Raw genomic sequence first — 14,818 nt, forward strand, 5'->3', positions numbered from 1 at the left:
ATCAGTGTGGCCTGTTAACCACCAGGTCATAACACCTTGCTATCTGTGGTTTGCTGGCAAAGTACTCCTTTCTCCTGTCCTGGGACAGAACCTGCACGGCAGCCAGCTTGTACTCTTGGGGGTCTCTGACACGGTGACTCTAGGCTCTATCTGCTGCTTTGCCTCAGGTATCATATGGGCAGTATACTTATAGTCCTATGCGCTCCAGCTCTGCTGTTGACATTGCAGCTATCCACAACCTCGGGCCCCTGGTGCCCGGTTTCTGCGCTCTGGCTCTTAGGGGCCTGATCGTCGCCTCTTTGAGCCCTCAATCTGTCCTCTGCTCCTTTCCTGTCTGCTCCAGGCTGAACTGAACTCTCTGGTCTCTCTGGACCAACTGTCTGACTCCTCCTCCAGACCAGGATCCTTATTCAGGGAAGCTGCCCTAAAACCGGGTTTTGAGCTCCCCCTCCTGGCCTGGATTCAGAAAGTGTTGTGTGTGAGATTACCTGCCAAAGGGATCCCTCTTGTCTCCAGGCATAGCACTACCCTCCCCGAGAGGAAGGCAGCACTACTGTGGTACCCGAACTCCTGTGGCCCCACACTCGCAGTTGACATGATGTTCTGTGTAATTTCGTAAGCCCAGGTAGGGTGCAGAGTACTCTCACAGAGATGAGTCCAGAGTACCTCTACACAGGCTGCTTTGCAGAGTACCTCCACACAGGCTGTTTTGCAGAGTACAGAACCACACTGTCCCTCACTGGACCAGTGTCCTGTCTCTACGCTAGTAAGAGCAGAATGGTGACGCAACCCGTGATCCGGCGGTTATACAGACCAGGTCAAAGTGGTGCACTGGCCAATCTCAGCCATGACAATACTCGGCATGGCTGTGATGGCTGCGGAAGTGCCCACAATCTAAAAACTTGTTGATTGGCTGCGCTGCTGCCTTTCAACAAGCTTTATTCAGCATCCAAACTCTGAACACTAAAACGGACTTCTGGGAGAAATCTGTGTTCGGAGTTCAGCAGCGGAAACTAGATGTCCGGTACGAATCCCGAAGTTTACAGTTTGGATTTGCTCATCCCTTGTCAGAAGGGTTTTTTTTTTTTTTACAGTATTTCAGTCAGTGATATAAATGAGTTTCAAAGAGATAAAAAATGACAGAAGTGAAAGAAAACATTACTAGTTTTGCTGCCTACACGCGCTGGGACCAAGCGTCCTTAGGGACGTCTTCTTACTTGTTGGGTGTGATCGGCATTGCTCTGTTGGTCTTTATGAGGAAGAAAAATCAAAGTGAGAAGAATCATCTCTCCTCTAGAAGGACACTTCCACCACGTATGTCAACGACTCTGGAAGAACACAACGTGCACTCAAGTGAGTCCGTGGGCTGGCAGGACTATTTCACTCCATTACACCGCGTCAGGACAGAGCCCACTTGTGGTCTTCTAGACGAGAAGCTGTGAGAGATATGTGGAGGCTAGAAGGAAGATAACGGACTGAAGAGATTGATGTATAGAAGTTCCTCTGTACGTGAAGACAAGATGCAGAACGTTTATGGAACCTCATCAGGGAACAGAGTCAAAACAGGTGAGTACAAAGTATGGATTATTCAGGAAGACAGAAATATACTTGAGCTAAGAGGGTCTTCCTTCTAGCAGCTGATCGCTTAGGTGTAGTGATGAGCGAGCGTGCTCATCACTACTCGTTACTTGAGCATCAATGCGGGAGCTCGAGTTCCCGCCCCGCATATTTGGCGCTTTTTAGAAAGCCAATGAACATGCAGGGATTGCCTGCCAGTCAATGTAATGCCGTAGCCATCTTGGTTGTGGCATTACTGTGATTGGCTGGCCACATAGCGTCATCAGGTCTATATAAGACTGGTGACTGTACCCTGGAAACAAGTAGAGCAGGGAGAGGTGCCAGTGAAAGATGGACAGGATTGTAGCTGTGCATTAGCCAGGGATTCAACCACATTTACATTTCTTTTAAGTACAACAACATACCTTCTTAGGGTTAATAATAATAAATAGTAATACTGCTGTTAGCTGCATAGGGAGAGATTGTGCTGAAAGGATCGTGTAGGACAGGACAGGGTGAATTGCACGTCCTTTATGCTACAGCCTGCAACTCAGACCAAAACCCTTTCTCGGGGCTAATAATATTCTTTTTGCTCTTAATCTTGATGTACAATAACAAATTTTATTGTGGTACCGTGTTAGCCAGAAAAATTGATGTGAATACTTTTCTGCCCAACGATGACAAAAGTATTCTCGGAGTGATACCTTTATTGAATAACCAGAAAATAAAATGTTTGCAAGCTTTCAGAGCACAGAGGCTCCTTCTTCAGGCAGGATTACAAATAGATTAATAAGAAAAAAGCACAACATGTAACCCCTTTCTGACATATGACGTTCTATCCCGTCGAGGTGGTCTAGGCCCGTATGACCACCGACGCTATAGTACGTCTAATGCGATCAGCCGCGCTCACGGAACGCTCCTGGCACATTAACCCCCGGAACACTGCGATCAAACATGATCTCAGTGTTCCGGCGGCATAGGGAAGCATCGCACAGGGAGGGGGCTCCCTGCGTGCTTCCCTGAGACCCTCGGAGCAATGCAATGTGATCGTGTTGCTCCGAGCATCTCCTCCGTCCTCCTCCCTGCAGGCCCCGGATCCAAGAGGGCTCCTTCCGGGTCCTGCAGGGATGTGATCTCAGAGCAGGCGCCGGCAAGCCTCGTGCAGTGCCTGTCAGATCTCTGATCTGACACAGTGCATTGCAAAGTGTCAGATCAGCGATCTGACACTATAACATGATGTCCCACACTGGGACAAAGTAAAAAAGTAAAAAAAAATATTTACATGTGTAAAAAAAAAAAAAACCTAAATAAAAAAATATTGTTCCAATAAATACATTTCTTTATGTAAATAATAAAAAAACAATAAAAGTACACATATTTAGTATCGCCGCGTCCGTAACGACCCGACCTATAAAACTGTCCCACTAGTTAACCCCTACAGTGAACACTGTAAAAAAAAAAAAAACTAGGCAAAAAATAACGCTTTATCATCATACCGCCAAACAAAAAGTGGAATAACACACGATCAAAAAGACAGATATAAATAAACATGGTACCGCCAAAAACGTCATCTTGTCCCGTAAAAAACGAGCTACTATACAGCATCATCAGCGAAAAAATAAAAAAGTTATAGTCCTCAGAATAAAGCGATGCAAAAATAATTATTTTTTCTATAAAATAGTTTTTATTGTATAAAAGCGTCAAAACATAAAAAAAAGATATAAATGAGGTATCGCTGTAATCGAACTGACCCGAAGAATAAAACTGCTTTATCAATTTTACCAAACGCAGAACGGTATAAACGCCTCCCCCCCCCAAAAGAAATTCATGAATAGCTGGTTTTTCTTCATTCTGCCTAACAAAAATCGGAATAAAAAGCGATCAAAAAATGTCATGGGCCCAAAAATGATACCAATAAAAACTTCAACTCGTTCTGCAAAAAACAAGACCTACATGACTGTGTGGACCAAAATATGGAAAAATTATAGCTCTCAAAATGTGGTAATGCAAAAAATATTTTTTGCAATAAAAAGCGTCTTTTAGTGTGTGACAGCTGCCAAACATTAAAACCCGATGTAAATAGTAAATCAAGCCCCCCATTATCACCGCCTTAGGAAAAAATAATAAAATAAAAAAATGGATTTATTTCCATTTTCCCATTAGGGCTAGGGTTAGGGCTAGGGTTAGGGTTGGGGCTAAAGTTAGGGTTGGGGCTAAAGTTAGGGTTGGGGCTAAAATTAAGGTTGGGGCTAGAGTTGGGGTTAGGGTTTGGATTACGTTTACTCTTGGGTTAGGGGTGTGTCAGGGTTAGGGGTGTGTCAGGGTTAGGGGTTTGGTTAGGGTTGGAATTAAGGTTAGGGGAGTGTTGGGGTTAGGGGTGTGTTGGGTTGGGATTAGGGTTAGGGGTGTGATGGGGTTAGGTGTTGTGAATTCTGCTTTTGGGCTCCCTCCGCTGGTTGAAGGTGGTAATGCAGTTGTCCCTGGGTTGCAGTCTTGGACAGGTGTATCTACTGATTGCAATTCTGACTGGGGTATTTAGGATTGCAGGACTCATTGGTCCTTGCCAGTTGTCAATGTTTCTTGGGAAGTGTTGGATCTTTGTCTGGCTTCTCCTGCTTAGCTGCCAATTCAGCAAAGATAAGTGTCTGTTTCTTTTTCTGTGACACACAAGCTGTGTGCTTATATTCTGTGCTATTCATTTGTTTTCTCTTGTCCAGCTTAGACTGTGTCAGTGTTTTCTCAGTCTTGTTGGATTCTCTGGAGTTGCAGATATACGCTCCACATCTTTAGTTAGATGGTGGAGTTTTTGTATTTTCTGCTGTGGATATTTTTGGAAGGATTTTAATACTGACCGCTTAGTATCCTGTCCTATTCTTTCCTATTTTAGATAGAGTGGCCTCTTTTGAATAATCCTGTTTCCTGCCTGCGTGTGTCTTTTCCTCTACTACTCACAGTCAATATTTGTGGGGGGCTGCCTGTCCTTTGGGGTTCTGCTCTGAGGCAAGGTAGAATTCCTATTTCCATCTATAGGTGTATTTAGTCCTCCGGCTGTGTCGAGGAGTCTAGGATTTGTTAGGCACACCCCACGGCTACTTCTAGTGGCGGTGTTAAGATCAGGATTTGCGGTCAGTATAGTTACCACCTACTCCAGTGAAAGTTTTCATGCTGCTCCAAGGTCACCTGATCATAACAGTACAACTGGCCCATAATGAGTTAAATGCATCTCAGAAGAAGGGAAGAAAGGTCTTGAGCCATTTTTTTTTCTTCAGTCTGCTTTGTCTTCTCCTCCCTCTTAATCTCTGGGTGGCTGAGGAGCCTTGTGCTAGCATGAATGTTCAGGAATTAGCTTCTCGTGTAGACCAGCTTGCTGCTCGGGTACAGGGTATTTCTGATTATATTGTTCAGACTCCTGTTTTAGAACCGAAGATTCCTACTCCTGATTTGTTTTTTGGTGACAGGTCCAAATTTTTGAGTTTTAAAAACAACTGTAAACTGTTTTTTGCTCTGAGACCTCGATACTCTGGTGATTCCATTCAGCAGGTTAAAATCATCATCTCCTTGCTGCGTGGCGATCCACAGGATTGGGCATTTTCCCTGGAATCTGGAAATCCGGCTTTGCTTAATGTAGACTCCTTTTTTCAGGCTTTAGGATTATTATATGATGAACCTAATTCTGTGGATCAAGCTGAGAAGACCGTGTTGGCCCTGTCTCAGGGTCAAGAGGCGGCAGAATTGTATTGTCAGAAATTCAGAAAATGGTCTGTGTTGACTAAATGGAATAATGATGCTTTGGTGGCAATTTTCAGAAAGGGTCTTTCTGAATCCGTTAAAGATGTTATGGTGGGGTTTCCCACGCCTTCCGGTCTGAGTGATTCTATGTCTCTGGCCATTCAGATTGACCGGCGCTTGCGGGAGCGCAGAACTGTGAGCGCTGTGGCATTATCCTCAGAGCAAATTCCTGAGCCAATGCAGTGTGATAGGATTCTGTCTAGAACGGAACGACAAGGTTTCAGACGTCAGAATAGGTTGTGTTATTATTGTGGCGACGCTTCTCATGTCATTGAGTTTGCCAGGCATTGTGATTTTCCCTTGCAGCCTTTGCAGAACCCTATTCCTTTAAGGGGCATTGATGCTACACCCTTGGCTAAAAATAAGCCCCAGTTTTGGACACAGGTGACCATGCGCATGGCGCCAGCCCATCAGGAAGATTGTCGATTTCTGGTGTTGCATAGTTTGCATGATGCTATCGTGCTGGGTTTTCCGTGGTTGCAGGTACATAATCCTGTGTTGGATTGGAAATCCATGTCTGTGACTAGTTGGGGTTGTCAGGGGGTTCATAATGATGTTCCTTTGATGTCAATCTCCTCTTCTTCCTCTTCTGAAATTCCAGAGTTTTTGTCTGATTTTCAGGATGTATTCGAAGAGCTCAAGTCCAGTTTCCTTCCACCGCACAGGGACTGCGATTGTGCTATTGACTTGATTCCAGGCTGTAAGTTTCCTAAGGGCCAACTTTTCAACCTGTCTGTGCCTGAACATACCGCCATGCGGAGCTATATTAAGGAGTCTTTGGAGAAAGGGCATATTCGACCATCTTCTTCACCGTTGGGAGCAGGGTTCTTTTTTGTTGCTAAAAAAGATGGTTCCTTGAGACCCTGTATTGATTATCGCCTCTTGAATAAAATCACGGTCAAGTTTCAATACCCTTTACCTTTGCTTACCGATTTGTTTGCTAGGATTAAGGGAGCTAGTTGGTTTACGAAGATTGACCTTCGGGGGGCATATAATCTTGTTCGTATTAAGCAGGGTGATGAATGGAAAACTGCGTTTAACATGCCCGAAGGCCATTTTGAATACCTTGTGATGCTATTCGGGCTCTCTAATGCTCCATCTGTTTTTCATTCCTTCATGCATGATATCTTCCTGACTTATCTTGATAAATTCTTGATTGTATATTTGGACGATATTTTGATTTTTCCGATGATTGGGAGTCTCATGTGCAACAGGTCAGGATGGTATTTCAGATCCTTCGTGACAATGCTTTGTTTGTGAAAGGGTCTAAGTGTCTCTTTGGGGTGCAGAAGGTTTCTTTTTTGGGCTTTATTTTTTCTCCCTCGTCTATAGAGATGGATCCGGTTAAGGTTCAGGCCATTCATGATTGGATTCAGCCCACATCCATGAAGAGCCTTCAGAAATTTTTGGGTTTTGCAAATTTTTATCGCCGTTTCATTGCTAATTTTTCCAGCGTGGTTAAACCATTGACCGATTTGACGAAGAAAGGCGCTGATGTGGTGAATTGGTCCTCTGCGGCTGTCTCTGCCTTTCAGGAGCTTAAACGTCGATTTACTTCTGCTCCGGTGTTGCGCCAACCGGATGTTTCTCTTCCGTTTCAGGTTGAGATTGACGCTTCTGAGATTGGGGCAGGGGCCGTTTTGTCTCAGAGGGATCCTGTTGGTTCCTTAATGAAACTGTGTGCCTTCTTTTCCCGTAAGTTTTCGCCTGCTGAACGCAATTATGATGTCGGCAATCGGGAGTTGTTGGCTATGAAGTGGGCATTTGAGGAGTGGCGACACTGGCTTGAGGGAGCTAAGCACCGTATTGTGGTCTTGACCGATCATAAGAATTTGATTTACCTCGAGTCTGCCAAACGGCTGAATCCTAGACAGGCTCTATGGTCCTTGTTTTTTTCCCGTTTTGATTTCGTGGTCTCGTACCTTCCGGGTTCTAAGAATATTAAGGCTGATGCCCTCTCTAGGAGTTTTTTGCCTGATTCTCCTGAGGTCTTAGAACCGGTCGGTATTCTGAAAGAAGGGGTGGTCCTTTCTGCCATTTCCCCTGATTTACGACGGGTTCTTCAGGAATTTCAGGCTGACAAATCTGACCGCTGTCCTGTGGGGAAAATGTTTGTTCCTGACAGATGGACTAGTAGAGTGATTTCTGAGGTTCACTGTTCCGTGTTGGCTGGTCATCCTGGCATTTTTGGTACCAGAGACTTGGTTGGTAGGTCCTTTTGGTGGCCTTCTTTGTCGCGTGATGTGCGTTCTTTTGTGCAGTCCTGTGGGACTTGTGCGCGGGCCAAGCCTTGTTGCTCCCGTGCTAGTGGGTTGCTTTTGCCATTGCCGGTCCCTGAGAGGCCCTGGATGCATATTTCTATGGATTTTATTTCTGATCTTCCTGTTTCCCAGAAGATGTCTGTTATCTGGGTTGTTTGTGACCGATTCTCTAAGATGGTTCATTTGGTGCCTTTGCCTAAATTGCCTTCCTCTTCGGATTTGGTTCAGTTGTTTTTTCAGCATGTGGTCCGTTTGCATGGTATTCCGGAGAATATTGTGTCCGACAGAGGTTCCCAGTTTGTTTCTAGGTTTTGGCGGGCCTTTTGTGCTACGCTGGGCATTGATTTGTCTTTTTCTTCTGCATTTCATCCTCAGACAAATGGCCAGGCTGAGCGAACTAGACTTATCAGACTTTGGAAACTTATTTGAGATGCTTTGTGTCTGCTGATCAGGATGATTGGGTGGCTTTCTTGCCATTGGCCGAGTCTGCCCTTAATAATCGGGCTAGTTCGGCTACTTTGGTTTCGCTTTTCTTTTGTAATTTTGGTTTTCATCCTCGTTTTTCTTCTGGGCAGGTTGAGCCTTCTGACTGTCCTGGTGTGGATTCTGTGGTTGACAGGTTGCAGCAGATTTGGGCTCATGTGGTGGACAATTTGGTGTTGTCTCAGGAGGAGGCTCAACGTTTTGCTAACCGTCGTCGGTGTGTTGGTTCCCGGCTTCGGGTTGGGGATCTGATCTGGTTGTCTTCCCGTCATGTTCCTATGAAGGTTTCTTCTCCTAAGTTTAAGCCTCGGTTTATTGGTCCTTATAGGATTTCTGAGATTATTAATCCGGTGTCTTTTCGACTGGTGCTTCCGGCCTCTTTTGCTATCCATAATGTCTTCCATAGATCTTTATTGCGGAAATATGTGGAGCCCGTTGTTCCCTCTGTTGATCCGCCGGCACCTGTGTTGGTTGATGGGGAGTTGGAATATGTTGTTGAGAAGATTTTGGATTCCCGTTTTTCGAGGCGGAAGCTTCAGTACCTTGTCAAATGGAAGGGTTATGGCCAGGAGGATAATTCTTGGGTTTTTGCCTCTGATGTCCATGCCGCTGATTTGGTTCGTACCTTTCATCTGGCTCATCCTGATCGGCCTGGGGGCTCTGGTGAGGGTTCGGCGACCCCTCCTCAAAAGGAAGGTACTGTTGTGAATTCTGCTTTTGGGCTCCCTCCGGTGGTTGTAGGTGGTAATGCAGTTGTCCCTGGGCTGCAGTCTTGGACAGGTGTATCTACTGATTACAATTCTGACTGGGGTATTTAGGTTTGCAGGACTCATTGGTCCTTTCCAGTTGTCAATGTTTCTTGGGAAGTGTTGGATCTTTGTCTGGCTTCTCCTGCTTAGCTGCCAATTCAGCAAAGATAAGTGTCTGTTTCTTTTTCTGTGGCACACAAGCTGTGTGCTTATATTCTGTGCTATTCATTTGTTTTCTCTTGTCCAGCTTAGACTGTGTCAGTGTTTTCTCAGTCTTGTTGGATTCTCTGGAGTTGCAGATATACGCTCCACATCTTTAGTTAGATGGTGGAGTTTTTGTATTTTCTGCTGTGGATATTTTTGAAAGGATTTTAATACTGACCGCTTAGTATCCTGTCCTATTCTTTCCTATTTTAGATAGAGTGGCCTCTTTTGCTAAATCCTGTTTCCTGCCTGCGTGTGTCTTTTCCTCTACTACTCACGGTCAATATTTGTGGGGGGCTGCCTATCCTTTGGGGTTCTGCTCTGAGGCAAGGTAGAATTCCTATTTCCATCTATAGGGGTATTTAGTCCTCCGGCTGTGTCGAGGTGTCTAGGATTTGTTAGGCACACCCCACGGCTACTTCTAGTGGCGGTGTTAAGATCAGGATTTGCGGTCAGTATAGTTACCACCTACTCCAGTGAAAGTTTTCATGCTGCTCCAAGGTCACCTGATCATAACAGTTAGGGGTGTGTTGGGGTTAGGGGTGTGGTTAGGGTTGGGATTAGGCTTAGGGATGTGTTGGGGTTAGGGTTGGAGTTAGAATTGGCAGGTTTCCACTGTTTAGGCACACCATGGGCTCTGCAAACGCAACATGACGTCCGATCTCAATCCATACAATTCTGCGTTGAAAAAGTAAGACGGTGCTCCTTCCCTTCCGAGCTCTGCCGTGCGCCCAAACAGTGGTTTACCCCCACATATGGAGTATCAGCGTACTCAGGACAAATTGACAATAACTTTTGGAGTCCAATTTCTCCTGTTACCCTTGGGAAAATACAAAACTGGGGGCTAAAATATAATTTTTGTGAAAAAAAAAGATTTTTTATTTTCACAGCTCTGCGTTATAAACTTTAGTGAAACACTTGGGAGTTCAAAGTGCTCACCACACATCTAGATAAGTTCCTTGGGAGGTCTAGTTTCCAAAATGGGGTCACTTGTGGGGGGTTTCTACTGTTTAGGTACATCAGGGGCTCTGCAAACGCAACGTGACGCCTGCAGACCATTCCATCAAAGTCTGCATTCCAAAACGCCACTTCTTCTCTTCCGAGCTCTGCCATGCGCCCAAACAGTAGTTTTCTCCCACATATGGGGTGTCAGTGTACTCAGGACAAATTGAAGAACAACTTTTGAGGTCCAATTTCTCCAGCTACCCTTGGGAAAAAACAAAATTGGGGGCTAAAAACCATTTTTGTGGAAAAAAAGGATTTTTTAAATTTTCATGGCTCTACATTATAAACATCTGTGAAGCACCTAGGGGTTCAAAGTGCTCACCACACGTCTAGATAAGTTCCTTAGGGGGTCTACTTTCCAAAAGGGGGTCACTTTTGGGGGGTTTACACTGTTTAGGCACATCAGGGGCTCTCTAAACGAGACATGGTGTCCCATCTCAATTCCAGCCAATTTTGCATTGAAAAGTCAAATGGCGCTCCTTCCCTTCTGAGCTCTGCCATGCGCCCAAACAGTGGTTTACCCCCACATATGGGGTATCAGCGTACTCATGACAAATTGTACAACAACTTTTGAGGTCCAATTTCTCCTGTTACCCTTGGGAAAATAAAAAATTAGGGGCGAAAATATCATTTTTGTGAAAAAAATAAGATTTTTTAATTTTACGGCTGTACATTATAAACGTCTGTGAAGCAGTTGGGGGTTCAAAGTGCTCACCACACATCTAGATAAGTTCCTTAGGGGGTCTGCTTTCCAAAATGGTGTCACTTTTGGGGTGTTTCCACTGTTTAGGCACTTCAGGGGCTCTCCAAACGCGACATGGCGTGCTATCTCTATTCCAGCTAATTTTGCATTGAAAAGTCAAATGGTGCTCCTTCCCTTCCGAGCTCTGCCATGAACCCATACAGTGGTTTACCTCCACATATGGGGTATCGGCGTACTCAGGACAAATTTCACAACTATTTTTGGGGTCCAATTTCTCCTGTTACCCTTGGTAAAATAAAACAAATAGGATCAGAACTAAATTTTTTGTGAATTTTTTTTTTAAACATTCCAAAAATTCCTATGAAACACCTGAAGGGTTAATAAACTTCTTGAATGTGGTTTTGAGCACCTTGAGGGGTGCAATTTTTACAATGGTGTCACACTTGGGTATTTTCTATCATATAGACCCCTCAAAGTGACTTCAAATGTGATGTGGTCCCTAAAAAAAATGGTGTTGTAAAAATGAGAAATTGCTGGTCAACTTTTAACCCTTATAACTCCCTAACAAAAAAAAATTTTGGTTCCAAAATTGTGCTGATGTAAAGTAGACATGTGGGAAATGTTACATACTAAGTAATTTTTGTGAAATATCTCTGTGATTTAAGGGCATGAAAATTCAAATTTAGAAAATTGCAAAATTTTCAAAATTTTCGCCAAATTTCCATTTTTTTCCACAAATAAACTCAAGTAACGTCAAGGAAATTTTACCACTAACATGAAGTACAATATGTCATGAGAAAACAGTGTCAGAATCACCAGGATCCGTTCCAGAGTTATAACCTCATAAAGGGACAGTGGTCAGAATTGTAAAAATTGGCCCGATCATTAACATGCAAACCACCCTCGGAGTTAAAGGGGTTAATTGATACAATGGGACATTTGATCAGGGGGTGGGAGGTGTGATGCCTCCTAAAGATAAGCCATGGCTGACTGTGAGCACAAAGGTCAAGACCGTGGGCAAGGTGACACTGCCTGCCTTGGGAGCACTACAAACACACACATAATTTCGATCTAGCTTCCTGTCCCACTTTGTAGAGGGGCGCGGACCACCGCTCTTGAAGCCAGACCAGTGTGAAAAGATTGTTGAATGGATAGCCCATAATGCTTCCAGTCACTTTGCTAGTGCCACCCTGTCTACCACACAGTCCAGTCTCAGTAGCCATGATTCTGGACCATATAATCCTCACCCTGATCCTCCTCCCTCACACCAAGCCGAGTGCCCGTAGACAAGTGATCCCACACTTGGACACTCCAAGGAGCTGTTCACATTTCCATTTATCGATTCTGACCTCTCGCCCTGACCGTTTCAAGCAGGACACGAGGAGATTGCATGTAGTGATGCCCAAATATTTGAGCAGCCACGCGGCGATGGTGGGGAAATGCAATTGCTGTCGCAAGAGATCGATGATGAAGTTACTGATCCAACCTGGGAAGGTGACATGCAGAGCGAGGACAGCAGTGCACAGGGGGAGGGATCCGCAGCACCACAACAGGCAAGAAGAGGCAGTGACTTGGCCAGAGACACAAGGCGAGCAACTGTTCCTCAGAGAACCAACATGGTTGAAGTTGCCATGCCAAGGTTTAGGTGTTCACGAGTCTGGCACTTTTTTAAAGACAGTACAGTTAAGCCAAAAAAAGGCCACTTGCAATATCTGCCATGCCAGCATCAGCGGGGCAGCACAATTACAAGACTGATCACCGCCTTCATGCTCAGGCACATGCAAGCAAAGCACTAGTACTTGGTCCAGAAACAATGTCTGTGGGTGACACCGCTGCCTCTTTCCCTGTTCTACTTGCACGTCCATCAGGGGATCAATGATGTCGGTGAAGATGCCTCCCACTTGGCACCTGTCGTTGCACACTTGCAACCACTGTCAGCAGCCACATCCATTTCCTTGTCCCAGAACAGCGTTAAGTTGTCCCTAGCCCAGTCCTTGGAACGCAAACGTAAACATGCAGTCACCCACCCAGAGGCTACAATACTAAATGGCCATATTTCCAGACTGCCCTGGAAATGTTGCTGTTTAGGCTTGTGGAGCCACAACCTCATGGCGGCGGCCGTCCCTCGGTACTCGGTCCCCAGCCGCCACCATGTTTCCCGGTGTGCCGTCCCTGCCTTACACAAGTATGTGTCCCATAACCGTGCCCTGCCGTGCCCCGATCAATGCTGTGACTGGGAAGTTCCACTTAACCACGGACACATAGATAACTGCTTGTGGTCAGGGCCACGACATTTCCCTAATGGCACACTGGGTGATCATTGTGGCAGCCAGGACCCAGTCGGACCGAGAATGCGGGCCCGGGTTCAATCGCGGTTGTTCCCACCTTCTACAGCAGTTACTGCACCTCCTCCACATCACAAACATCAACATTTGTCGCAATCTGGAAGCACTGCCTCGGCTAAGCAGCAACAAGCTCTGCTGAAACTAATCTGCTTAGGTGACAAACTGCACACCGCCTCAGAGTTGTGGAAAGGTGTAACAGACCAGACTGATCTGTGGCTCTCACCCCTGTACTTACAACCAGACATGGTTGCATGTGACAATGGCTGTAACCTAATGGCAGCTCTGAAGCTTGGCAACCTCGCACACGTACCATGCCTGGCCCACGGGCTCAACTTAGTGGTTCAGTGGTTTCTCAAAACCTACCCAGATCTGCCTGAGCTACTTCTGAAAGTATGCAGCGTGTGTGCCCATTTCTGCAAGTTGGCTATAGCTGCTGCTGACGCCCTGGCGGTGCTGCAGCAGCGTTTGCAACTTCCAGCTCACCGACTGGTGTGTGATATCAACATGCGTTGGAACTCAACGTTTTATATATTGGCAAGGCTTTTGTGAGCAGTACAGGGCAGTAAAATTAATTAAATTGCACCAAGTTTCAGTCTTCATTTAATCTTCATTCCTTAATTCATTTTCAGATCCTCTGATGTACAGTTTGCAACTGCCTCTTTCTGAAATACATGCTGGATGTGAGGTCTATGTGTAATGAAATTGTTGCTGTCTTCACTTGCTATCATGTATCAGCACAGCTCTGAAACATATTTAGTCTTTATGTAATCCTTTTCCACGACTTGTTTTATCTGCCCTCCTTGAGACTTTACATGCTTTCTCCCCTATCCAAACTCTGAAGATCTGTATACAAACACTTCCCCTCCTGCTGATATCGCTAATACTGAGAGGGAGGCAGAATTCTGTCAAAACTAATCAGGAGCTCTGATGGATTGCTAACATTTTTGCAGATCTCTCAGCTAGATAAAGAATAATAATAATCTTTATTTTTTATATAGCGCTAACATATTCCGCAGCGCTTTACAGTTTGCTCACATTATTGTCGCTGTCCCCGATGGGGCTCACAATCTAAATTCCCTATCAGTATGTCTTTGGAATGTGGGAGGAGACCGGAGAACCCGGAGGAAACCCACACAAACTCAGGGAGAACATACAAACTCCTTGCAGATGTTGTCCAAGGTGGGATTAGAACCCAAGGCTCCAGCGCTGCAAGGCTGCAGTGCTAACCACTGAGCCACCGACAGAACTTACAGACTCTTTGCAACAGCAAAATAATTGATTTTTTTTATTTTAATGAAGAATATTTAGAAAGTTGCTTAACTCAGTAAATAAAATTAACAATAAAAAGAAAATCTGTGTGATGGTATACATAGTTTGTAAGATAAGTTCTGCAACTTTCCAAATTGGGTTTCCATTTTTCTCCATTCTTGAGATCTTTTCTTGCTGTCATTGAATGGAAACATCCTTTTGTGCATTAAGACGCTAAAATCCCATCCTTCCTGATCCTATTCCGCTAACAGAGGTGCACGGCTTATCAAAATCTCACCTCTAACAATCCCCCCCCCAAAAAAAAAAACGGGGCAAAAACAGTATAAGCTCCGCCATACAACAACTACAGAAACCCAAAGGAAGAAGGACACTAGAGATATTAAAATATTAGAAAATTCTTTTATTGGAAAATATTTTTAAAAGTCGTATTCAGACAATAATACCACATTTTAT

At 44.9% G+C, this 14,818-nt stretch overlaps 1 protein-coding gene across 1 annotated transcript in view; it reads left to right on the forward strand.

Moving 5' to 3' along the window:
- The first annotated feature begins 1,387 nt into the window (after positions 1-1,387).
- Positions 1,388-14,818, forward strand: part of LOC138674314 (CD209 antigen-like protein D) — a 38,887-nt gene continuing 25,456 nt past the window's right edge. Inside the window, exon 1 of the mRNA XM_069762176.1 lies at positions 1,388-1,566. Coding sequence (XP_069618277.1) covers positions 1,488-1,566 — 79 coding nt within the window. The 5' untranslated portion in view covers positions 1,388-1,487. The remainder of the gene's footprint in view (positions 1,567-14,818) is intronic.

Source organism: Ranitomeya imitator, chromosome 4 (genome assembly GCF_032444005.1).
Source record: "Ranitomeya imitator isolate aRanImi1 chromosome 4, aRanImi1.pri, whole genome shotgun sequence".
NCBI lineage: Eukaryota > Metazoa > Chordata > Amphibia > Anura > Dendrobatidae > Ranitomeya > Ranitomeya imitator.